This window comes from Podarcis liolepis (genome assembly GCF_965112155.1).
Source record: "Podarcis liolepis genome assembly, chromosome: 2".
NCBI classification, from domain to species: domain Eukaryota; kingdom Metazoa; phylum Chordata; class Lepidosauria; order Squamata; family Lacertidae; genus Podarcis; species Podarcis liolepis.
This window is the reverse complement of record NC_139555.1, coordinates 7,588,220-7,614,333: the sequence shown is the minus strand read 5'-3', so window position 1 is coordinate 7,614,333 and position 26,114 is coordinate 7,588,220. Positions and strand designations below refer to the sequence as shown.

General features: G+C 44.9%; 1 protein-coding gene and 1 long non-coding RNA gene across 2 annotated transcripts; one reads left to right on the top strand and one right to left on the bottom strand.

The window, feature by feature from the left end:
• Nucleotides 1–10,462: 10,462 nt before the first annotated feature.
• On the bottom strand, nt 10,463–12,979 carry LOC310698555. Its single transcript, XR_014521603.1, has 2 exons — nt 11,528–12,979; nt 10,463–10,796 (listed from the first exon to the last, which is right to left on the bottom strand). It is a non-coding gene; the product is annotated as an uncharacterized lncRNA (long non-coding RNA).
• A 1,495-nt stretch (nt 12,980–14,474) lies between these two features.
• DAZAP2 (DAZ associated protein 2) lies at nt 14,475–25,109 on the top strand. Its single transcript, XM_083485569.1, has 4 exons — nt 14,475–14,680; nt 17,628–17,749; nt 20,634–20,876; nt 23,638–25,109. The coding sequence occupies exons 1-4, from the start codon at nt 14,668–14,670 to the stop codon at nt 23,761–23,763; spliced, it is 504 nt and encodes a 167-aa protein (XP_083341695.1). The 5' UTR covers nt 14,475–14,667; the 3' UTR covers nt 23,764–25,109.
• The last annotated feature ends 1,005 nt before the right edge of the window (nt 25,110–26,114 follow it).

Here is a 26,114-nt window from a genome sequence, read left to right as displayed (position 1 = left end):
CCACGTTTAGAGAAGATAAGAACACAAAGCTTTTCTCCAGGTGGATGAATGGAGAAACTCAGGATGATCATTGCGTGAAACAATTTAATCCTGGGCCTTCAGAAATGCAGATGAACTTACTCTCCCCACCTAAGCATCTGTTTCAATGCCTGCTTGGAGAATTCTTGACTGAATCAGGTTCCAAGAAGCAAGTCGTATTACCGTATGGATGCATGCTAGCATATGCTGGAGTCAATGATTCTTCAACATCAGCTTCGTTGGACTGGTCATGTTGTGCGGATGCCTGATGATCGTCTTCCAAAGCAACTACTCTATTCCGAACTTAAAAATGGAAAGTGTAATGCTGGTGGTCAACAAAAGAGGTTTAAAGACTGTCTCAAGGCAAATCTTTAAAAAAGTAGTATAAACACTGACAACTGGGAAACACTTGCCTGCGAGCGCTCCAGTTGGAGAACAGCCTTTACCAAAGGTGTCATGGGCTTTGAAGACACTCAAACTCAGGACGCAAGGGGGAAACGTGCTAGGAGGAAGGCACGCTTGGCAAATCCACACCGTGATCCACTCCCATCTGGAAACCAATGTCCCCACTGTGGAAAGACGTGTGGATCCAGAATTGGCCTCCACAGTCACTTACGGACTCACTGTTAAAACCGTGTTTATGGAAGACAATCTTTCTCGGCTATGAGTGATCGCCAAAGAAGAAGAAGAATACTGGAGTCAACACTGTCAACGTTTTAATTAACAACTGCATCCATTATGATAAAATGTCTTTGCACTTGTACAGCTGGTTTTCTGAGACATCGTATTGCTGTTCGGCCGAGAACCTAGTTTGATGATTATGAATATTTAAATACTTCCATCTTGTTGGATTTCAGACTCATTTACATACATTGGCATACCATTATTATAATAGATTCAGGAAAACAGAGCACATTAATTTTTAACTCATCTCAGAGACCAGCAGAATTCCTTTTTCAGCCACCACTCAATTTTTCTTCCTTAGCAAATAGCTCAGGGGGTGGGAAAGCGGGGGGAATAATACTAAAATTAATAGCTGAAAGAAATGAAGTTCCCCCCACATGATTGCTATCAGATACTTTCTGTATAAATCCTCTGTGTGCCTCATTATTCCGCTGTTGATTACTCTATATTCCAACTTTTAAATTTCCTCTTTCTTCTTTGTTTTCCACACATGAAATTAATTTCCCTTCTCTGGGTTAAAGCCACATTTGTTTCATTTTCTGCTGTAAATGTCGTTCTTTACAGAAGCAGTTTTTCAAACATAATACTGTACACACACCCATTTTAAAAGCATCCTAATGCGATTATCAACGCACACATCATGCAAATGCACACTAACCTCTATGATCATAACTCAATTTGCATTAAGACACATTTTCATTTAAGCACTATTACACAAATATTTTAATAATTTTGTGTAGAAAAGCACACACAAAAAACAGGTTTTTAAAAATTTAAATTCATGGCTAAACTGGAAAAGTAGTATTGCAATATATTGTAGAGATAGGCTCACCTGCCCAATATGTCGCTGCGCATGCCAAAACCTCTCAGAAAGGACAGAAGGATTTTACAGCTCTCCTGGGTTTTGAAAAGTCAATTTTCTTGCTGTCACCCCCCCCTGTCTCCAATCCATTCAAACTTTCACCCTGAGCAGCATGAATGGTTTCTTACAAGCATCCAGAGCATGAAACTCCCAGCCCTTGTCCATAATAGAAGCAAGGGAACGAAAAGAAAGAAAGAAAAAGATTGCTTTGATCCCATGACAGGGCCTTTTCAGTGGTGGCTCCCTGTTTGTGGAATGCATTTGTCTCCCTCACTACTGACTTTCAGGAAAAAATAAAACAAAACATTCCTGTTTACCCAGGAATGGAAGACACTGACCCTGGCAGCCCTGAGATTGCTGGCTGATACTGTAATGTTTTTAGCTGTTTCTACAACGTTTTAGCTGTTTCTTAAGAATCATTTTAAACTGTTTTTATCTGTCATTAAAAAAGAAAGAAAAAGTTTTATCATTGCTGTTTCTGCTGCCCTGGGCTGCTTTGGGAGGAAGGTTGGGCTGTTAATGGAAATAAAAAGAATATAGTAATGATAATAAGTAATAAGTAATAAAAATGGGGATCTCTAGGCTGACAGTCATTCGATAGGCTGCAGCTGGTACTTCCTTTCCCTTCCTTTCCTGGTTCTGAGGAAACTTCTTTTTTTTAAACACTTTTTATTCAAAATTAAAACAAAACATATTATCCAGAAACATATCACCCTTATTTTCATTAGTCAGACATAAAAATATTTTCTTCTTTGAATTCCCATGTTCAAGAGTGTAGCTTAAAATAAATAAAAAGGTAAAGGATCCCTGACAGTTAAGTCCAGTCGCGAACGACTCTGGCGTTGTGGTGCTCATCTCGCTTTACTGGCCGAGGAAGCCGACGTTTGTCCGCAGACAGTTTTTCTGGGTCACGTGGCCAGCATGACTAAGCCGCTTCTGGCGAAATCAGAGCAGCGCACGGAAACGCTGTTTACCTTCCCTCTGCAGCGGTACCTATTTATCTACTTGCACTGGTGTGCTCTCGAACTGCTAGGTTGACAGGAGCAGGGACCGAGCAACAGGAGCTCACCCCGTCGCAGGGATTCAAACTGCCCACCTTCCAATTGGCAAGTCCAAGAGGCTCAGTGGTTTAGACCACAGCGCCACCCGCTTTACTTATTTACTCTTTACTTATTTAAGTGGCTCTGGGTTTCTCTGAAAGAAAGGGTGGATTTCACAGGCACCCTTCGCTTGGGTGAAGCTGCGTTGTCAAATAACCCAAACGTTGGAGTGCGCAGAAGCGGTGTTGCTTCAGAAAAGGATGACATTGTTAAGATACCCCAGGGTATTTTTTTGTGCGATGGCCATCTCCAAGTCACAGGACCCTCTAATGAAGTCCCCAGCAGTGGAATCCTAACCTTCCACCACCTGTGTGCCCAGGGAAGAGCCATAGCTCACTGGTGGGACACCTGATTTGCATGCAGAAGGTCCCAGATTCAAGCTCTGGCGTTCTCAGGTACACCTAGGAGAGAGCCCCATCTGAAATCTTAGAGAGCTATTGCCTGTGTAGACCACTATTCTTCAGTCTTGGGTCCCCAGGTGTTGGTGAACTACAACTCCCACCATCCCAGACCATCGGCTAAACCGGTTGGGGAAGATGGGAGTTGTAATCTAAGATCATCTGGGAACCTATAGTCAAAGAATGCTGTTGCAGAGACAATCCTGAGCTGGATGGACTAATGGTCTGACTCAGTGTAAGCAACATCCTGTGTCCCTCCTCCCCATTTCCCCATGTGCTTACCTGGCTACAGTGGCTTGGGTGCGGGTAGACGCCAATCAGGAGTGAGCCAGCAATAAATCGCATAGAGTTGTTGTTGTTTAGTCGTTTAGTCGTGTCCGACTCTTCGTGACCCCATGGACCAGAGCACGCCAGGCACTCCTGTCTTCCACTGCTTCCTGCAGTTTGGTCAAACTCATGCTTGGTAGCTTCGAGAACACAATCCAACCATCTCGTCCTCTGCCGTCCCCCTCTCCTTGTGCCCTCCATCTTTCCCAACATCAGGGTCTTTTCCAGGGAGTTTCCTCTTCTCATGAGGTGGCCAAAGTATTGGAGCCTCAGCTTCACGATCTGTCCTTCCAGTGAGAACTCAGGGCTAATTTCCTTAAGAATGGATGCGTTATAATGAGCACAGCAACTCTTCATCAGTAGGTCTTGATCTTATGAGGCAGTTGTGGAGACTGAAGATCCCCACCTTCCCAAAGCTGCCTAAGTCTACTCCTCTCCCAGGTCTTTCCCAAGCAATCTGAGACTGCATTGGCCTGCTTGCCTTTGCGCCTCCCACTTCACACCTCTCCCGGTCCTTGGAGACCAGTGAGGAGGGGAGCTTATCGCAATAGGATTGCTTCTTCACCAGCCTGACTGATCTCTGTCCCTTGGCCTCCCTCCTCTCCAGCTCCTGCTTCTGGACTGCTCTCTGCCACAGACTCTCCCTGCTCACTAAACCCTGTCACCCCTTCAGTTTGTGACACCTCATCCTTCCAGTCTTCTCCCTCATTTCCTTCTGACCACTCAATTCTTGTCCCACCACCGCTCCCCGGGCTCGGAGCCTTCTTTCCTTGGTGGTTCCCCAGCTGGTGCCTCCCACCGCTTCTCTGTGTCCAGCCAGTCCATGACACCACCTCCTATCTTATGTGTTATGTACTGAAGTTCTCACCCTGGACCAGCAGGGAGATACTGTAGATAGTTTTCACTCAGGTCCGCATATGCAAATAAGGAATTGAAAGTGAAGTTCAGTGATTGGATAGTTACAGAAAGTTGTTACTGTTGCTTTGTAGTTGAGCTCTATATAAGCAGGTTGGCTAAACCCTTCAGTTCAGTTCTGTTCTGGCCTGTGAATAAACAAGAGCTGTCTGAAGAATCGCTGTGTTATCTGATATGTTCACCCACAACTTGACATTATTCTCCCATTGTGTCTGGAGCAATGCTACATAGGTCTCTCTGGGACAACGGCAGAAGTTTTAAATGGTGGGCAGCTTCCTTTCTGTTGTCGCCAACACCAGAGAAACCGGGACCTGGGGGAACCAGATAGGTCAGAACATCGGCACCGGGAGACCTTGCTGGGGTTCTTGGGCCCCAGTGGCTGCCCACGGGTGCCCAAGGGTGCTGAGGGCTGCCATTGGCCCTCTTCATACGTACATTTCCCATACATTGCTCAGCTTGGTTATTTCCAGGCACCTTTGCCAGTCTGCCAGCTCTGTAGCAACAGGGGTCTCTGGCAACCTGGCTCCTGCTGTCACACTGTTAACGTGGACAGCCTAAGAGACTCCCCCACCTCCTGCAATCCTGACTTTACTCTTAAGTTTTTTTCCAGACCTCTTTCTCAACCTTTTTCAAGGAAAATGAAGAATATTTTATGGCCATGAATTATTTAAGCTTCATGCCTGCATAATAGCCTGATATGCATATTCAGCAATACCCTGTGCGCTCACGAGAAGTAAACTTGGACAGCAAGTAAATGTGATCTGTAGCTCAAAAGGCTTAAGGACTTAGTTTTGATGGAGACTTTCTTCAAACCAGGGAAGTTTGTGCACAAGGCGACCATGTGGGGGTTTGTGTGGACTGCACTTCCTGAAACAGGTACAATAGTCTTCCAGGCATCTTACATTTGGTCTGGCTTGAGAAGGGTGTTTGGGGTCTGCTTTATCGTATAACCCAGCAGACATCTGATTAATAATGCAGTTCATTAAAAAAGAAGTTCATTTATACAGCCCTCATGGGAAAATTCAGGGAATGGCAATGATGAGTTATTCCGCTAGCTGTGTCAAAGGCAAACACCTGCACTCTCCAAACTGTGAAACTACACTAAACTCAGTTCCAACTATGGTGATGCATACAAGGGGCAGACAACCTGACTCTTGTGACACAAACTGCTCAGGTTCAGATCCATAGCTGTCAACTTTCAGATTTTAAAATAAGGGATCAGCAGCCTCGAAAATAAGGGAACAGCAGCCTCACCTGTCCCGGGGACAGTCTATGGGATATCTAACAATCCGGGATAGCAGTGGGAAGCAGCACTGGAATAAGGGAATTTCCCGCAAAAAAAGGGAAGGTTGACAGCTATGTTTGGATCAGCTTCACACTTTCCCCCTTCATTTACTCAGATTTTTGTTGTAAAATCAGAACTCCTCCCCCCCTCGAGTGCAGAACATACATGTGAGTAAAGTAACATGCCGGCTTGCTCCTATTACATGGAGTTTAGCCCTTAATGTCTGTTACAGACTGCCAATGTGCCAGCCTGCCTTTACACATACAGCTTGATCCTTGCCATAGTTACACAGAATGACGCGTGGATGGTCCTGTATAAACCCACTACTGACCTAAACTCTTGATCCATGACGGTAAAAATGGATTGCATGTTTTTTCAAGAATTCTTCGAATGTCTGCAATTATTGCTGCTTCATTTCATCATTGCAGATCCCTGAAATAAGAGCCTGGGTCACAAATGCAAAGCCCAGGCTTATGCTGGCAGAAAGAAAACTCTGTACAGCCATCTGCTGGATGATGGGGGCTAATAATAATAATCATCGCTAAGATGAATTGGATTTTTTAAAAAAGATTTTTTTTAACAAAAACACATTTTAAGGGCTGAAATAGGTTAGACTGAATATTTGCAATCTGGTTTCCACAGTATGGATAGATGGGGTCAGAAATGTGAAAGAAAATCTTGCAGACAGGAAACTACCAAAATAGACGTTTCTACATAAACCAGCCTGCACTTAGGAAAAAAGGGAAAAAAAGAAAGCAGACAAGGATACGACACTCTCTTCTTTGCTATGACAACATCCAAGAAGATAAGCTTTAAAATAACTAACATAACCTAAAGCTGATGGTGAAATAACTAACAAAGCATTAGCTTAATGCTAATGAGCAGAGCTCTTTGACTGGTGCAAGTTTAACAGCCTTAAGGCTTAATTAAACTTAAAACATATTTGCAAGTTATCGGTTCCTTCCACTGATCTCTTATGCATTAATCTGGACATCAGTTATTTTTCTAACCGCAGCTCCTCAGCAGAGAAAAGTAACTCCTGGGAGATTAAAAGATGTTCCCATTGTTGGTGCATATATATATAGAGAGAGAGAGAGAGGGAGGGAGGGAGAAAGGAAATAGAATTCCTGGATGCAAATATCCAGGTTTGGAGCAAGTACTCTTTAGTGAAACCCCCCCAGCAGACATTTAAAACCAAAGAAACATGCAGCAAAATAAAATGTGGAAATATAGGCTGTTAGCCCTTTAAAGTGAATCCTCAAAATGTCTCTTTAAAAGTTTCTTTCCAGAGTCTCCCTCTTCCTCCAGCATAGGAAGAACATCATGTTTTGTAACTTTAAAGTGGTTTACTTAAAAAACTCTCAAAGTCAGATTTGTGTGCTTCACAATCTATGTGCACAGGCAGTAAAACTTGGCTTAGTTACAAAGTGGTGAAAGTCCCTAAATTACTGGTATATAGGAGATCAAGAGTGGCTTGGGAGAGCCATGTGGTCTCATAACTCTTCACATGCCAGATCTGGAGGAGAACAAAGACTTACCTAGTTCTTCCCAAGGTGAGGGAAGTGGCCTGGCAGGACAGCTTACTCTATTGTATTAATCTTTTCATGCATTAATTAGACTTAAGCATATTGGTTACAGTACAGTGGTACCTCAGGTTAAGTACTTAATTCGTTCCGGAGGTCCGTACTTAACCTGAAACTGTTCTTAACCTGAAGCACCACTTGAGCTAATGAGGCCTCCTGCTGCTGGAGCACAATTTCTGTTCTCATCCTGAAGCAAAGTTCTTAACCTGAAGCACTATTTCTGGGTTAGCGGAGTCTGTAACCTGAAGCGTATGTAACCTGAGGTACCACTGTATATGAGACTGGTTGTCTCATATGCCTTAACTAATATTTACTGTAAGTCCCTAGAGAATGTGTGCAGCTCTAAGTGAAACCAGTATGAAATGGTTTATTTTGGGGAAACAAATCTTTGGCCAGATATGAGACTTGTTAGGAAATCTTGCCTCTCAGGAGAAACTGGCCACTCTCCAGGCACCCGGCTTCATCTCCTGTTGACCTCCCTGTCTGCATTCCCGAGCAGGATCCAGGCTAGGTCACGATCGGCGATCCTCCTCAAGCGTGAGAAGAACACACCATTCTTCTCTGCCCCCAGGCAGGGGAGGGAGATAGACAGAAATGTATTTACATGCCTTTATTTCTGTCTTTGCAGCGTTACAGAGAAACACGTCTGCTTTCTTCAAACTCCAACAGCAGAGAGACAAACTCCACCTCCTGTACTTCCTGTACAGGTCAAATTACACTCTGAGCTAAATCCGGTGCTCAGCACTGTGAATAGACTGTCCCTTTGTTCCCACAGTACAGTCCCAACATTCCCATCATGTTTTGCTTTCCAGCTAGCTGCAGCTCGCTGCCATATTGCATCCATATCGTAACAAGACTTACTAGGGGTGGTCCCCAGCAAGCCAATCTCTTTCAGCTGGATCTACCTCGCAGGGCTGCCCTGGGGGTGAAATGCTGCAATGAGCTCTATGATGATAGGGCAGGAAACAAATGTAGCTACTGTAATACATAAAACGGCTTTCTAATGGCTAAAATTTAAAATGGAGCATCTATTAGCTCTAGCCACACTCCTCATAGTCGGCACCAGGAAGGAAAATAAATGGCCAGAAATATGTTACCTGTGGTTTGTATAAAAGCTAGCCATAATAATAATAATAATAATAATAATAATAATTTATTATTTATACCCCGGCCATCTGGCTGGGTTTCCCCAGCCACTCTGGGCGGCTTCCAACAAAACACTAAAATACAATAACCTATTAAACATTAAAAGCTTCCCTAAACAGGGCTGCCTTCAGATGACTTCTAAAAGTTTGGTAGTTATTTTTCTCTTTGACATCTGGTGGGAGGGCGTTCCACAGGGCAGGTGCCACTACCGAGAAGGCCCTCTGCCTGGTTCCCTGTAACTTGGCTTCATGTAGTGAGGGAACCGCCAGAAGGCCCTCGGCGCTGGACCTCAGTGTCTGGGCAGAACGATGGAGGTGGAGACGCTCCTTCAGGTATACTGGACCGAGGCCGTTTAGGGCTTTAAAGGTCAGCACCAACACTTTGAATTGTGCTTGGAAACATACTGGGAGCCAGTGTAGGTTTTTCAAGACCGGTGTTATATGGTCTTGGCATCCGCTCCCAGTCACCAGTCTAGCTGCCGCATTCTGGATTAGTTGTAGTTTCTGGGTCACCTTCAAAGGTAGCCCCACATAGAGCACATTGCAGTAGTCCAAGCAAGAGATAACTAGAGCATGCACCACTCTGGCAAGACAGTCTGCGGGCAGGGAGGGTCTCAGCCTGCGTACCAGATGGAGCTGGTAGACAGCCGCCCTGGACACAGAATTGACCTGTGCCTCCATGGACAGCTGTGAGTCCAAAATGACTCCCAGGCTGTGCACCTGGTCCTTCAGGGGCACAGTTACCCCATTCAGGACCAGAGAGTCCTCCACACCCGCCCGTCTCCTGTCCCCCCAAAACAGTACTTCTGTCTTGTCAGGATTCAACCTCAATCTGTTAGCCGCCATCCATCCTCCAACCAGGGGAATTTTGCTTTCCGCACTGGTTGGAGTCACTGCCACCTTAAAATAAAGCAGCCTCTGTGGTTGTTATATATATATATATATATATATATATATATATATATATATATATATATATAAAAGAAATACTGTAATTGAATCTGGATGCCCTACTTCTAAGTCAGTTACTAGCTTGATTCCAACCTTCCCCCTTTATTGGCCTTTATTGACACATGAGGAATGGTTTTCTTTATTGTTGGTTTGGCTTCTCTTCTGAACATGGCACTGGGACTGTCCTTGTGGTTTTAGTCTATAATACTGGCTTAGAGACTGAGAAGTACCGGTAACTGCACTCTACTGAGCACCTTAGATCCTTCTGCAACCTTTGATACCAAGTCTGTGAAACTTTGGCAAGCGCTTGTGGAATCGGTCTGGAATGGACCTGTTCATTTGGGGGAGATAAAGGAGGTGGGCGGTAGTAATAAGTAGCTATTCATCATTTGCCCCCATTCCTGTTCAATGTGATATGCAATATCACATTTTGTCACTGATGATATATGGCTCTACACCTCCAATTTTCACCCAACTGGAATCCAGCAGTCTTGGAAGAGGACTGGATGCAGGCAAGCCAATGGAAGATGGGGCTCACACAAAACTTAATTAATGTTGCTTGTAAAATATGTGACCTTAGGAAAAATAGAGACTCCCACATATTATTATTTTGCATTTTGTATGTGTTTGGTTGTGGATTGTTCCAAGTATCTGGCAGATAAGCAACTCAGGCAGCAGTCTTGTATACATTTTCCTGGAATAAGTCCCACCGAACTCAACCTAACATTTGAGCAGGCATGTTTAAAGATTCCACTGATGGTATGCGATCCTATGCACACTTACCTAAAAGGAAGCTCCATTGAACACGGTGGGATGTGCTTCTGAGTAAACGTGAACAAGGTTGCACTGCATGTTAACAAAAACAAAACTAGATTTAAAACATTTTCTTACATTTGTAATTTCATTTGTTTGGTTGAATGTTTTTTGCATTGCATATTTTGGATGCAAGATGTGTTTGATTGTTCATGATTCAATTTACATAAAATACATGAATATGTAAAGCTACAAACCTATGCAAAATAGTTTTTCACTCCGCAATAATTATTGCATCAAAATAAGCCCAGATGCACACCTGGCTAGGGGTACTTTCCTCGAGGAAAACTGCCAGAAGTGAAACACATTCCCTTCATCACACAAAACACAATCATTATTTATTTATTTTTTTAAAAAACCAAACCAAGGAAGGAGTAAGGATTATCTCAGTGTTTGTATCATTTATTGACTGAAGATTTTCTTGATCTCCATGTGCAAACAGTTTCTCTTTCTAGAACAAAATTTCCTTCTAGGCTTATGAAAGGGATTCAGATACTCAAAACAGTCACAAAAAATGAACAATATGAACAGTACAACCCTCACCCCATGTTAACTTTCTAATAGCAGTAGCATTTGAGATGAAAACACACACGGCCTAGCATAGTGGACGAGAAAGGTGTACAATGAGAACACCTTTCACTTTACATTAATACAGTACTGGAATCAGTAGGTATAGCTTAATAGTCCTGCTATATAAGGCCAAAGGTCCTCCTACCTGTAGCAGGAACCCCCCCACCCCAATCATTCTGTTTGTACAAACTTCACACACACTCACACTCACACACTACATACGCCACATTTCTGTTATAAATTCATAGAAAAATCAACCATACACCGGATTTGCACTGTTCCATTTTTATTTTACTCCATATGACAAGGACTATCAAAGGGGGGTGGCTTGGTTCTGGTCAGCCATAATCCCTTCACCATCCCAGCACATCCACAGGAGCCCTGCCCAGTTGCTATGTCAACCCTGATGATCCCAGACAGAAGACAATCAAGATCACAAAGAACTTGCATATGGGAGTGGATTCAGCATGGACTGAAACAAAGGACAATGATCAGATCTTCCCTCTGGGGGCAGGAAACTGCAAACTCCCCTTTGTCTCCTGGAAGTGACTCATGGGCAGGGGGAAAGGAAGAGCCAGCCAGGTGACAGGACACTCAGGTTACCACCACAACTCCTCCCTCAACCCCTCCTTCTGTAATGTATGCATGATGTTTCTGGGGGTGGGCTTGACCTAGAGGATGGGAATTTCAAAAGTTTTTATAAGGTCTTGCACACCATCTTTCTGGGTCTTTCCTCTCTCCTGCAAGTGAGGGGAACACCCTGTTGCAACAGTTCAATAAAGGCCAAGCCTACAGGCTGCTGTTTTGCTCCAAGTTATCCTGGTTGGTGTCTTTGTTTTTGTCCAAGGGAGCCCTCAGATTTTTCCGGTTACATACCGCAATACTATTTTGCTTCTAGTTGGGATATGAAGTTCAGTTTTGTTATAAACCTTTGTTACACTTCAGGAACACCTTTCATTTTCTGTTCTACTTTTCCATTCTTCTAAGTTGTTCTGTATTGTAATTATTTTTTAAAAAATTTAAAATTCACAAATTTAATTCCATTAAGATAACCCCTACTAGGTGGCTACTGGAGGGACTTTTCAGTGGTGATGCCCCAGTTTTTTACTACTATGGTGGGAAAAGCACCTACACACTTGTCCTTTCACTGCTGGGCAAAGGCTTAAGAAAAACCCTCCCTTCCCCACCAGGCCTTTTATAATCTTATATAACTCTACTGAAAGCACAGTATGCCATTTTTAGATGATGCTGTTTTTGAATGTTGGTGAATGATTTGGTTTCTTGTCGGTTTCTTACGTTTTCTATTGTATTTCTTCATATTATAAGCTCCCCTGGGATCTCTCTCTCTGTTTGGGCACAAATCATTATACCTAATTAATGGATTAATTAGATTTTTTTGTCACTTTCCTACCATGCTCCTCAAAACGGCTTACAACAAATTCATAAATTTAGTTATCACAGCCAGTAACTTGTTGTTGTTTAGTCGTTTAGTCATGTCCGACTCTTCATGACCCCATGGACCAGAGCACGCCAGGCACTCCTGTCTTCCACTGCCTCCCGCAGTTTTGTCAACTTCATGTTGGTGGTTTCGAGAACACTGTTGTGATAGGAATTTTATGGTCTTAGATATATGGTAATGTTCATAACTGCACATACATAGATCAACACAGGAAGACCAACCTGGAACCATTTTGATTCCTAAACTGACCAAATCCTTTCTCTGCAAGGTCAAACTGGAAAAGTCTCCCCATTGTCTCTTTCCTCACAAATCCTGTCTTAAGGACACATTTAAGATATGAATAAGATGTGAGCCTGTGACCTGGCCCAGGAAATAAGTATTTTACCACTACAAAAGAATGGCCAGGCTCCCCAGGAAATCCAATCAAGTAACTTGCCAGACAGGAGATAAACTGTGACAGGAGAAAAACAACATTTAAATTTCTGTGATGTAGGTGGGATATATCTGAGGAGTGGTCTTAGGTTACACCCCTTCTGTGATGTATGCATAATATTTCTGGGGATGGTCTTGATCTAGAGGATGGGAATTTCAAAACTCTTTATAAGCCCTTGCACAGCATTTTTTGGGGTCCTCTTCCTCTCCTGCGTGTGAGGGGAGCACCTTGTTGCAACAGATCAATAAAGATCAAGCTTACTAGCTGCTTTGCTTCTCAATATTCTCTGGTTGGCCTCTGTTATTTTCTCCTACCAATAGGGAACCTATGTAAGGACTCTATATGGGCTCTTGGATACCCCATAAGGGAAAAGGGCATATTTTTATTTACAACACTGTCCAGCCATCTCGTCCTCTGTCGTCCCTTTCTCTTTGTGCCCTCAATCTTTCCCAACATCAGGATCTTTTCCAGGGAGTCTTCTCTTCTCATGAGGTGGCCAAAGTATTGGAGCCTCACCTTCACGATCTGTCCTTCTAGTGAGCACTCAGCGCTAATTTCCTTCAGAATGGAGAGGTTTGATCTTCTTGCAGTCCATGGGACTCTCAAGAGTCTCCTCCAGCACCATAATTCAAAAGCATCAGTTTTTCTGTGATCAGCCTTCTTTATGGTCCAGCTCTCACTTCCATACATCACTACTGGGAAAGCCATAGCTTTAACTATAGGGACCTTTCTCAGCAAGGTGATGTCTCTGCTTTTTAAGATGCTGTCTAGGTTTGTCATCACTTTTCTCCCAAGAAGCAGGCGTCTTTTAATTTCCTGACTGCTGTTACCATCTGCAGTGATCATGGAACCCAAGAAAGTAAAATCTTCCCCTTCTATTTGCCAGGATGTGATGGGACCAGTGGCCATGATCTTAGTTTTTTTGATGTTGAGCTTCAGACCATATTTTGCACTCTCTTCTTTCACCCTCATTAAGAGGTTCTTTAATTGCTTCTTGTCCCACATAGAGATTTCTTAGGTGACAGATAAGGTGGTCAGGCACTCCCATTTCTTTAAGAACTTGCCATAGTTTGCTGTGGTCCACACAGTCAAAGGCTTTTGCATAGTCAATGAAGCAGAAGTAGATGTCTTTCTGGAACTCTCTAGCTTTCTCCATAATCCAGTGTATGTTTGCAATTTGGTCTCTGGTTCCTCTGCCCCTTCGAAATCCTGCTTATACTTCCGGGAGTTCTTGGTCCACATACTGCTTAAGCCTGCCATGTAGAATTTTATTCATAACCTTGCTAGCGTGTGAAATGAGCGCAATTGTGAGGTACCCCGTGCTTTTTTTTTCTGGGGGGGACACAGGGGCATGCATACCCCTAAACATTTTGTGACTCTTAAGTTTGGCCTCATTGAGGGGGCAGTATTTCAATATCAGTAGGAAAATGAGAGTACCCTTAAACATTTTTAAGGACAAAAAAGCACTGCCAATACCCTTTTAAAATGCGTTGAGGATAGGTGGAGTTATTGGGTTGCTTTTTTTTATTAAGTGTTTGGCCTCACCGAGGGGCAGTACTTCAAAATGAGTAGGAAAATGAGAGTACCCTTAAACACTTTTTAAAGAAAAAAAGCACTGCCAATACCCTTTTATAATGCGTTGGAGACGTGGGTTGGATATTGGGTTGTTTTTATTTTTATTAAGTATTTTGTGTTGTTATGTTGTAACCGCCCAGAGACCTGCAGGTAGAGGGTGGTCTACAAATAATAATAATAATAATAATAATAATAATAATAATAATAATAATAATAATAAAACTGCCAAGCATCTCCACCACCTGTCCCGCCTGCCCGCCTCTCTCTCCCTCAATACCTTCTGCAGGGCCAAAGGCCACGCCCCCTCGCCGTTATGACCACGCCCCCTCGCCCCCGCCGCTCGCTCCCTGCGCTTCCTCCCTGGCGGCAGCGCTGCGGAGTGACGTCACGCGCTCGAACGTAACCCCTCTCATCGGGGCTGCAGCGACGACGACGACGACAACAACAAGGAAGTGATTGAGCGAGAAGAACCGCCGCCGCCGCCGCCGAAGCCGACAGTCGCCGCAATCCCCCGCAGCTGACCGAGCCGCCTTTCCCGCCGCCGCCATCATGAACAGCAAAGGCAAGAGGCTGCCCCCGACCCCTCCCGCTCCTCCCCCCGCAACCCCGCCCAAGTCTCCTCAGCGCGCGGCGAGGCGCTGCTCCTTTAAGGCTGGCGCCGCAGTCCCGTTATCTGCGGGCCTAGCCCGTAACTGGCGGCAGTCCTGACCAATGGGAAGCCTCGGAAAGGCCTGTGTGTGTGGAGGGGCGAAGGGATGGGGGAAGGGCGGATGTTAGGTTGCTATGACGCAACCCTCCTGGCCAGAAAGTTAACCCTGTGGCTGCCGCGTGGGGGGTAAAGATGGGGGGGTCGGTTCGTGGGCAGAAAGAGCCCTCCGTTCCCCTTCGAGATCTGCGCTGTGGGAACACGGGGAGGAGTCACGTGGCCCCTTGGCAGCTGGCAGGCGCAGTGCTGCGGGGGCACCCCGGCTCCCCCGGACCGGGTCTCCCTTCCATCAGGCCCGCGTGAAAAGCTTCGGAACTGGAGCGCTGGAAGCCGGAGATGAAGGGAGGAGGGGAGAGATGGGATGCCGGGGTTTGGGGGGAGGTGGGTCGCGTGGAGATTGGGAAGCCCCCGTGGGAATTAGGTGGTGGTGGGGGGAGCGATCTTCCCTTTTTTGCACAGCGGATCTGGACTGGAAGGAGAAGGTGCTGGGTGTTTGCGTGTCGTCTGTTGCAGCCTGCAAACACGTATCCAAGGTCCCAAGCACCCAATCGCATCCTGGTGTTCCAGGGTTATTATCCAGCATAGCTGCCCCCTATGGTTCCGTATTCAGTTCCTAACGTTAGCTTGGATTTCCCTCCCTCCAAACAGGCACTATTAAAATGCGCGTGAACGTTTGTTGATAGGTGTTTTTCATAGAATCGTAGAGATGGAAAGGGAGCGCAGGGGTCATCCAGTCCAACCCCCGGCATTGCAGGACAACACTGGGGCTCAAACCTACAGCCCTGAGTTTGAGAATCTCATGCTCCGTCCACTGAGCTGTCAGGGTGCATGGACTGATAAACATTTCTCCGCTCCATCACTGCTTTCTCAAAACGCAGTTATGGGCCCAAAAGGATCACCACTAACCAGGCAGGTGGTTTGTGATGCTGTTCTTGTCCCTGGTAAATGTCTGGATCATAAGGTGAGGTAGGCCAGTGAATTGAGGAAGGCCACAGAAAAGTTAACAGGAAAAAATTGTACCAGATCCTTAGGAAGAAGCTGGCAGGGGAAGGTAGCAGTGGAGGCTGCACCTATTGCCTGATTAAGACTGGACAGGAATAAACAGTGACCATTAAGACTAATCACAAGATTTGAGTGTCTCCTGCTTGGACAGACACTAATCCCATTTTTTGTTCCATAGTGGATCTCACCCTGCATTTTTGCTTTGCTACTCTCTACTTGTATGACAGGTGTAATGCCAATAAACTGTATTTTACTTGACTTGACAAGCAGATTCTGGCCAGTCAGTGCATTTGGAATTAAGCCCAAGTTCATTGTGTTGCTCACTGTAAAGTGAGTACATTTACATGCAGCGTACATGGAATGGACTATGTGGTACATCATGTAGTCCGAGCTGTGACCTAAATGGGTATTTTGACCTGTATTTCAACACCCTCCCACCTTCAATAGTACCTGTTCAGCCTGTTTTTTGGGAAATCTCCAAGCAAGTGAAATCAATACTATTTACTTAATTCATTCATATACCGCTTTTCTGCCAAGGTAGCCTACTCTCTCTCTCTCTCTCTGTGTATCCAGAATAATATTGGGTCATTGCTGGTTGCTGGTCTCTCAGAAGCTGATGATATGAGCTCCCTGTCCTGGGATTTTCTCTTTGTGCCCTTTCATCTTGTTCTTGTGCAGCCAGGGAGCTGAAGCATTAAGAAAAGCTTGGGGGAAGCCAGCATAGTGCCCTCTATGTGTTGCTGGGCTCCAGCTCCCATTGTCTCTGGCCCCTGGTAATGCTTGTTGGGGTTGATGGGAGGAGTTGCCACAACATCTGGAGAACATCATGTTGGCTACTTCTGCTATAGATCAACTTGACTCTTTTCAGTTTTCAGAACAATCTGATTGCTTGAGCATTCTGTCCCACACCAATGCTATCCAGTTTCTATAGATACCTACAAAGTTTCAAGTATAAGCTAACCCCTTGTAGTTGAAATTCTGCATAATGCTTACCTAGTGGATATTTGTAACAGGTTGAATGGCCTGTTACATGTAAAAAGCAGGCCAGCCCTGCTGTGGAAAGAAAGATGGGTTGGGGGGACTGTACCAAATGGGCAAAGTAATCTCATTGGAGGAGATACTTGATTAGACCACCAATGATGGATTTCAGTGTTTCACTGTTAAATCAGTTTAATAGATGAAAATGGGTTTGGTGTCTGTGGGAAGAATGATTAAGCAGTCCTTCTCTGCTAACTTCTGAAAGATACTTATGGTCCCCATGAGATGGCACCATCATTTTTTTAAAAAAATAATTATTGACTACTTTTGGTCTTAAGCCTGGTAGGAGAGCAGGTTTGAATGGCATCAGCTGAGCCTCCTTCATTCACCCCTCATTTTCTAGGTAGCTTCTTCCTGCAGATGTAATTTTCTAGGAGATGTTTTGTTGTCTTTAGACCTTCTGCTGTTTAGGTGGAACGCCCTTCCAGCAGATGTCAAAGCGATAAACAACTACCTGACATTCAGAAGACATCTTAAGGAAGTTTTTAATGTGTGATATTTTATTGTATTTTTGGTTTCTATGGAAGCCGCCCAGAGTGGCTGGGGAGGCCCAGCCAGATGGGCGGGGTATAAATAATAAATTATTATTATTATTATTATTATTATTATTATTATTATTATTATTAGTATCTCTCTTCTTTCAGATCTGTATTCTTTCTTTCAGATAAAGCTTCCAGAAGAGAGTTTTTCCCTGACCTCACATGCTTCCTGTTCTTTTGCAGCAAGAACAATTGTGCTAACATTGATTAACTTTTCCTCTTAGGTCAATATCCTACACAGCCTTCCTACCCGGTTCAACCTCTTGGTAATCCATCAGTCTTCCCACAGACCATACAGCTTCCTCAGGCTCCACCTTACACCGAGGCCCCTCCAGCTTACTCTGAAGTATGTACCTTGTTCTCCTTTTATAAGAATGTAAGACTAGGCCTGCTGAATCAGACCAAAGGCATTTCCTCACTAATAAAGATAACAGTACTGATTAGTAATGATGGCGGGGATGGAGTTGCTGCTTACAGTAGTATATTATCAACTAACTTGCCCATTGTGGCATTTTTAACTTCAAATATAGACTTTCCAAGCCCTGCCTTAGCTACATGCAGACATTTGTCTGTCTGGATGCTTCATCATGACCTTGGGTCCTGCATGACAACAGAGACAACTTGCTTTCAAACTTTGGGTCAACACCTGTTGATATCATAAGGCACGGGTGACAAACACAAGGTCCGCGGGCCGAATCCGGCCCACCAGACCTCATCATGTGGCCCGTGTAGCCGCCGCCGGCCGCCAGCCTTCACCTTTTATTCTCGCTTTTTTTTTTGACACAAGAAAGCCGCCTCTTCAGCGCATGCGCGGCAGCCTACAAGCCAGAGAACGTCTGCCCTCTAGCGGCGCCGGCCGTTCTACACAGGAAACCTCCACTTTACATGCATTCAGGAAACCTCCACTTGTTTTAGACAGAAGCAGAAAACAATTCTATCCAACCAAATATGATGCTAAGTTCCACTGCTGTTTTTAAATGACTTCTGCCTTTTATGATTTGCCATTAAATTTAGAGGTATCTTCTCTCCTCATCCATGTCCTTTAGCCAGTTCTCTGCTGCTGAACAACATTCAACAGGTGTTGATTCCCCACATTTTATGATGATGTAAACAGATTTTATCTTGTTTGTAGCCTTGTTGTGCACTGCTTAGACACGATGGTATTAAGCCAGGCATGTCCAAAGTCCATTTTGGGGGCCTAATCTGGCCCGCTGGTTGGTTTAATCCAGTCTATCTCCTGGGGTAAAGTCCTAAAAAAAAAGCTCAACAACTTCAACTTTGGTTGGCCCTCACGCATGTTCATTTCATCAAATCTGGCCCTCTTTGAAAAAAGTTTGGGCACCCCTGTCATAAGGGGTGGTAGTATGCCCATAACATGCCACTGTGGCAATGAAGAGCTGATATGGCACCATTCTCATAAGGGTCTTGCTGATCTTAGTGCCTTTGCTAAGCCTAACCAGCTTTGAATTGTGTAGCACATGGTGACTCAGCTTCCAATGACAATGGTTTACAGAGAGCACATTATACCAGTGTTATAGTTCCCTTCTGCCTTCTGAGTACACCTCAAGGTTGTTGCTGTTTATTTCTCTCTTTTAAAAATCTTTTATCAAACCTTTCCCCACAGAAGTGGAGTACCTGATGGTGCTGGACTACAATTCCCATAATCCTTGACCATTGGCTATGCTGGTGGGGATGATGGGAGTTGAGAGTCCATCTGCATCTTTACCAGCTAGGTCCCAAGCTGCCTAAGATACTGCCTCCTTTATTCTGTCCCACAATACTCCCCACTCTTGGGTTTATCATTCATGTGCCAAGGACCGCAAGAGGACCGAGAGATGTGAAGAGACCTTCTCACAGGCTGGTCCAACATCTTGCATCTCTCTTCTCTTGGGGACTTATTTGGGGATAAGCATCTTTTGGAAATATTTTGTGGCTAGCTATTAGCTGCCACAAAAGTAGCAATGGTGTTGGATTTTAGATGAACAGTTATACCAGCTTTTAATTTCATCATAGCTGAATGTATTTGTGTGTTTACCTACTTTTATTCAGGATGGGCTAGGGCCAATCTTTGCATTTTTAAAATAGATAATGGAAATTATGTGAATTGCTTGTGGTGTTGACTCTTATACATCTATATGTACAACATTTTACTGAGTAACTCAAGCAAAGAAGACAAGTCTTCACCCTGAGCTTGCAGTCAAAATTTAAAATGTGGAGGTGATGAAGGAGGGTTTTAGAAACAAGAGGCTGCTGTGGCTGATAGTGCTGCTTACCCTCTTGACCTCTTAAAACAGGCACCAGGCATCAACATTCAATGCTACTACTGCCAGTTGTTCAGATCTTAATTGATGGCTCCTTCTCTTTTGATGGAGTAGCTCTGTTCCAAAATGGGAAGAGGAGGTGGGCAGGTCAGTTGGCGGCAGAGTAATTTCTAGGCATGTTTGCTTACAGTCTTGGGCTTGATCCCCAAATTTAGAAGACTGGCCTCCATGGCTGGGAAGGAGTTTTGCCTTAAATCAGGCATCCCCAACTGCGGCCCTCCAGATGTTTTGGCCTACAACTCCCATGATCCCTAGCTAACAGGACCAGTGGTCAGGGATGATGGGAATTGGTCAGGGATGATGGGAATTGTAGTCCAAAACATCTGGAGGGCCGAAGGTTGGGGATGCCTGCCTTAAATTCTAGGGAGCTGCTGTGATTCAGTGTGTCCCATGGATTTATGTTTTCCCCTACATGTTATAGGGCAGGCACGTCCAACTTCCAAGAGGCTGTGATCTACTCACAGTATAAAAAGACCGGCTGTGATCTACCCATTGTCATTTTATGGGAGGGTGGTGTTGACAGAAGTTGTTGAGCTTTTTTGGGGGGGAGGGTTGGCCAAAGGCAATCTACCTGAGACACCCCCGCAATATTCCTGTTGGACATGCCATGATGGAGAAGCACCAGGTGCTACAAACAAACAGGCCGAGACCGTCAGCCTTCCATCTCTTGCTTGCGAGTTTGCCAGTAGCACCTGGCTGCCTGCTGCTAGAAATAAAACGCTGCGGGCTTAATGGTCTGTTTTAGCAAGTCATTATGTATGTTCTTAAATTCATAAAATGCATTTCTGTTGTCAGTGGCAATAAGCCACTTTTTTCTAAGTTTGATGTGTTGAGGTGTAAGGTTTCTGATTAAGGGGCCTTGGAATAAGAAACCTTTTCTGTGCTCTCTCTCTCTCTCTCTCCCTGCAGCTCTACCGCCCAAGTTTTGTGCACCCCGGAGCTGCCACTGTACCTACCATGTCTGCAGCTTATCCTGGTGCCTCCCTGTATCTTCCTATGGCTCAATCCATGGCTATGGGTCCAATGGGCTCGTCAGTTCCCCTGGCATTTTACCCGGTGGGCCCTGTCTATCATCCTGGGTCCACTGTTCTTGTTGAAGGGGGCTTCGATGCGGGAGCACGGTTTGCAACTGGTGCCCCTGCTAATATTCCTGTAAGTAGAGTGATTGCATCTTTCTTGTTTTTAAAATAGTCTGGGAAAGGGGGGCGTGCTTAAAAATTATGTCAGGGATTGTTTATTGCTGGAGAACCTGGTATGCAAACTAAGCAGTACCTGTAGTGCTAACACAGCAGAGGAATCGGCAGCGTTTCTTTGTTGAAATATTACAATAATGAACAGCTCTGCAGGGATTGTAGGGTCTTTCGGCCACAAACTTCACTCTGGGTGTAAATTGTGGTAGACAAGCCATGAGATCAGCCAGAGAAAACACCAAACAGCCTGATTTTCCTGAGCTTCTCTAAAGTTTAGTGAGAACATAAAAGTAGCTAATTTCCTTCAGTTCCAGTTAACAGATAGGTAGCCGTGTTGGTCTGCCATAGTCAAAATAAAAAAATTCCTTCCAGTAGCACCTTAAAGACCAACTAAGTTAGTTCTTGGTATGAGCTTTCGTGTGCATGCACACTTCTTCAGATACACTGAAACAGAAGTTGCCAGATCCTTCTATATAGTGAGAAGGTGGGGAGGGGTATTACTCAGAAGGGTGGTGGGAATGGGAGATTGGCAGATAGCTGAGATGAGCCTGTTGACGACTCTTAACGACTGTAATAGGTCTTACAGGAAAAGGCAAGGGGTGAGAAGGTGAGAAATGGCTTAGTCATGTATAATGAGATAAGAATCCAATGTCTTTGTTCAGACCAGATCTCTCCATGGTTTTAAGTTTGGTAATGAGTTGCAATTCAGCAGCTTCTCTTTCCAGTCTATTTTAGTTTTTGCAACTCATTACCAAACTTAAAACCATGGAGAGACCTGGTTTGAACAAAGACATTGGATTCTTATCCCATTATACATGACTAAGCCATTTCTCACCTTCTCACCCCTTGCCTTTTCCTGTAAGACCTATTACAGTCGTTAAGAGTCGTCAACAGGCTCATCTCAGCTATCTGCCAATCTCCCATTCCCACCACCCTTCTGAGTAATACCCCTCCCCACCTTCTCACTATATAGAAGGATCTGGCAACTTCTGTTTCAGTGTATCTGAAGAAGTGTGCATGCACACGAAAGCTCATACCAAGAACTAACTAAGTTGGTCTTTAAGGTGCTACTGGAAGGAATTTTTCCTTCAGTTCCAGTTTGTGCAATGAAGCTACCGCAAGGATGCTTTGCCCTCTGTGGGTAGGATGCCATTTTTGGGAGGGGATTATCTCCTCCTTCCGAGGGGATGCCCCCTTTTCTTCTGGAAAGCCCATCTTTGCAGAAGTTAAAAGGTAAAGGGACCCCTGACCATTAGGTCCAGTCGTGGCCGACTCTGGGGTTGCGGCGCTCATCTCGCTTTATTGGCCGAGGGAGCCGGCGTACAGCTTCCGGGTCATGTGGCCAGCATGACTAAGCCGCTTCTGGCGAACCAGAGCAGCGCACGGAAACGCCGTTTACCTTCCTGTTAGAGCGGTACCTATTTATCTACTTGCACTTGACGTACTTTCGAACTGCTAGGTTGGCAGGAGCAGGGACCGAGCAACGGGAGCTCACCCCGTCGTGGGAATTCGAACCGCCGACCTTCTGATCGGCAAGTCGTAGGCTCTGTGGTTTAACCCACAGCGCCACCCGTGTCCCCCCCTTTTTTGCAGAAGTTAGGTTTTGCAAAACCATTGGGGAGAGGCGAAGGCTGTAGGCTGGATCTTTGGGAGGCTTGTTGGCTTCAGGACAGTCCATGGAGCGCTTCTGCTCTGTGCAGCTCTCCTTCTGCCTTGCCTTTCTAGGCCATTCCTTTTTAAAAAATTGTATGGAAATAAATCTGCGCTGTGTTTTGTCTGCCAATGCACAGCATGTTGCCATTCGTTTTTCGCAGCTGACTGCTGCTGGCTGCAGAAACAGCCGAGGTGGCTGGGCAAACATATAGTCCCACCACAGGTACCGCTGTGTGGTCTGCAATTGTAAATCACTGCTGGTATGTGGAGGCAGGGACAACTTGCTCAGCGAATGAAAGAATCCCAGGCTCAGTCCATGACATCTCAGCTAAAAGGGTCTTTTTGAGTAGGGCTGGGAAGGAGTCTCTGCCCCAGATCTGGGTGGAGTTCTGCCAGTTGACAGTTCCTAGCTCTGAGCTAGATGGATCAACGGTCTTGCTTGGTTGAGGGCAACTTTATAGGATCATTTGAGCAGAACAGTCTGCATCATTCACTGTTATTAAGCATTAGTAAAGGTAAAGGGACCCCTGACCATTAGGTCCAGTCCTGGCCAACTCTGGGGTTGCAGCGCTCATCTCGCTTTATTGGCCAAGGGAGCCGGCGTACAGCTTCCGGGTCATGTGGCCAGCATGACTAAGCCGCTTCTGGCGAACCAGAACAGCACACTGAAACGCCGTTTACCTTCCCGCCAGAGTGGTACCTATTTATCTACTTGCACTTTGACATGCTTTCGAACTGCTAGGTGGGCAGGAGCTGGGACCGAGCAACGAGAGCTCACCCCGTCACGGGGATTTGAACCGTCAACCTTCTGATAAGCAAGTCCTAGGCTCTGTGGTTTAACCCACAGCGCCACCCGCATTACATTGCTGTAATTTTGCCTTTTTAGCATGCAGCCCACAGACTGGATGTGGTTTGGATGCCATGTTGCCCAGCCTCCCAAATTCTTGTTTAAACCCTAGTTTTTGAAGCCCTGCTTGGCAGCCCATGGACAGTCCGGGGGCTGCTTGCTTGTTGCACCTTCTATATGCTTTCCCACCCCCCGTTAACAGCTTGCTGTTTTTCTCTTCCAGCCCCCGCCTCCCGGCTGCCCCCCCAACGCAGCCCAGCTGGCTGTCATGCAAGGCGCCAACGTTCTAGTGACGCAACGGAAGGGCAACTTCTACATGGGAGGCTCTGATGGCGGCTACACCATCTAGTGAAAGAAGGGGGGGGCTACATTGGTGTAAAGGAACGACATCACATACTGTCAGCACTTCTCACAATGTAACCGCTTTAGTCGTATTAACCTGGAGTTGCAGTTTAGACACATGATGATGAGGGGTGTCTTCCTGGTGCCCTGACCCTTCAGGCACTTTTTTCTTTTTAAAAATTAAAAAAAAGCAAACTTTAAATACAGAAACCATGCAATGGTAGGAGTGCCTCTCTCAAACTTTGGGGGTTAAATTGTGAAATGAACGCGAGCTGAGCTGCCCCACAGATTTCCCTTTTAATTCCACTGGAGAGTGCTTTCACTGCAGCACTCTCTTTCGGCTTTTATTAATCAGCTATATATAAAACCAGGGGGTGGGGTGGGGGTGGTGAGAAAGGGACGGGAGGGGGGAGAAATGGAAGTCTGGAAGAAAGCCTAGCTTCCAAGTATCATATAAAGCTTGCAGATAATGCCTGTTGCCAATGAATAGGATTAAGATAATGCATCCTCTTTCCTCTTCCATAGAATCAGTGGTGCTGGGCAGAAAGGTGGCCAGATAGAATTCTTTTGGGAGGGAGGGCGTCGATGGCAGATGCCTGTTCGAGAAGCAGGACTGGTGGGCTACGTTCTCAGTTTCAGAACCCTCCAACCAGTTCCTTCTCCTCACTTTCGCTCTCTGTTCCTTTGCTAGGAAGGTATGCAGCTAGAGTGTTGGCCCGAGATGTTCTTTTTTCTACACTCTTAAGTGATCTTGGACTCCTTTGCACATTAAGATTCTAACTGAAGCCATGTTTTGGTGCCAGAAACACGACATTTCATTAAATGCTTCCTGTACTTTTCAAAATAAAAATGGAAATGAGAGCTGAAAATGAAACAATTTTTTTTAAGGGGAAAAAAAGCAACCCGGTGTATTGATAACAAAACTGTACGGAATGTTATTCAGGCTAGAGAGACGAGAAGGTCTGTTGGATGTCAATCAGCATGCGAAGGTGCTGGCTTTGACGGGTTGGTTTTTTTGTTTTGTTTTAGATTCAAACTTTACAAAGTGGCTTGGGTACAATGAAGTCTTATTAGAGTTAAGAAGAATATTTCAGGGATCCTCAATCTTTTTTGTTGTTGTTTGCTTTTGTTTTTATGAATTAAAAAAATTATCAGATTTGGTGAATATATTTTATCTTAATTTTCTGTGTGTTGTATGTGTCATGGTCAACCATACAGCTGACTGTTAATGAAAGGTTGGGATTCTAGGTCTCTCTGTAAACACTGTGGTGCACTTAACTTGTGGACTTTTTATACTAAAAACAAGTAGAATAAAGGCTATTTTGAAAATTTGAATAAAGTGACAAAGTTGAATTTAGCCTCTTAAATTCCTGTCCATCATAACACCGTGACATTTAAAATCTGTTTTGCCTTTATTTGTTTCTCTGCGCCCTGTAACTGGTCAGCGTGAAACACCGGTTGGTTATTCAACTTTTAGCGTCAGACAACATGGAATGTGAAATCAGTTGTTTTTAAAATTGGTGGGGGAGTCCTTAGGACTGCAGCAGCGTGTGGAGGGGAGATTTAACCCTCTTCTTCTGCATTGTGGTCCAGACCTCTCTCAAACTACTATTATCCCCAACCATATGGCGAGAATGGTTTTTGTGAGGACTGCCTGATCTGTTCCCTTGCGTGATTGATTTAAAAATACCGACAGGCTCCCTAACAATGCATGTAGCATAGCAGTGGGGAACCTGAGCCCCTGCAGGTGATATTAGTTGGCAACTCTCATCTTCCTTGGCCGTTGCCTAGGCTGCCTGGGGCCTAGGGAGGTAAAGGTACCCCACTCTTGGCTTAGCATTACATTCAGTTTGGCGTTAAGACTCTAATTCTGAACACATTTACATAGCCAAGACAGATTTGATCCCCAAAACTTTCAAATTAAGTTGCGTTTAAGATTGCGTATCACCCACCACTGCTTTTATGGAAGGCTGGTTTGCTACATACGATGTTGGGCTACCGTTCAAAATGGCACTGCCACATCAGATTCTTCCCTTTTCCGTAGTGTGTGGCAACATTTACCTCCAAACTGGTCTGGTCAAACGTTTTTCCCCGTATAAAATTTCGAAAGCAACTTGCAGAATTTGAGAAAATAGTTTAAAAAGCAAACAGCCGGTTTAGAACATACAAATACGGAAACGCAAAACCCCAAAAGCAATGAGTCATTCGCAGTGTGTGCATTTCCTTGCTGATGCCAGATCAATGCCATTGGGGATGCCAGGCTGTTGGTCATGTGTTGCAGAGCAAAGGGAGAGAATTTCAGTGGGGCTGCTGTTTTCACCTGTTGCAGAACACTTACATTCTCAAGATACAATCTTA

What these genes read in the sequence shown, in the direction of transcription:
- DAZAP2 (XM_083485569.1), top strand. An exon ending in CCCCTCCAGCTTACTCTGAA is followed by an intron (nt 17,750 to 20,633) that starts GTATGTACCTTG and finishes CTCTCCCTGCAG; the next exon opens with CTCTACCGCCCAAGTTTTGT. An exon ending in GTGCCCCTGCTAATATTCCT is followed by an intron (nt 20,877 to 23,637) that starts GTAAGTAGAGTG and finishes TTTCTCTTCCAG; the next exon opens with CCCCCGCCTCCCGGCTGCCC.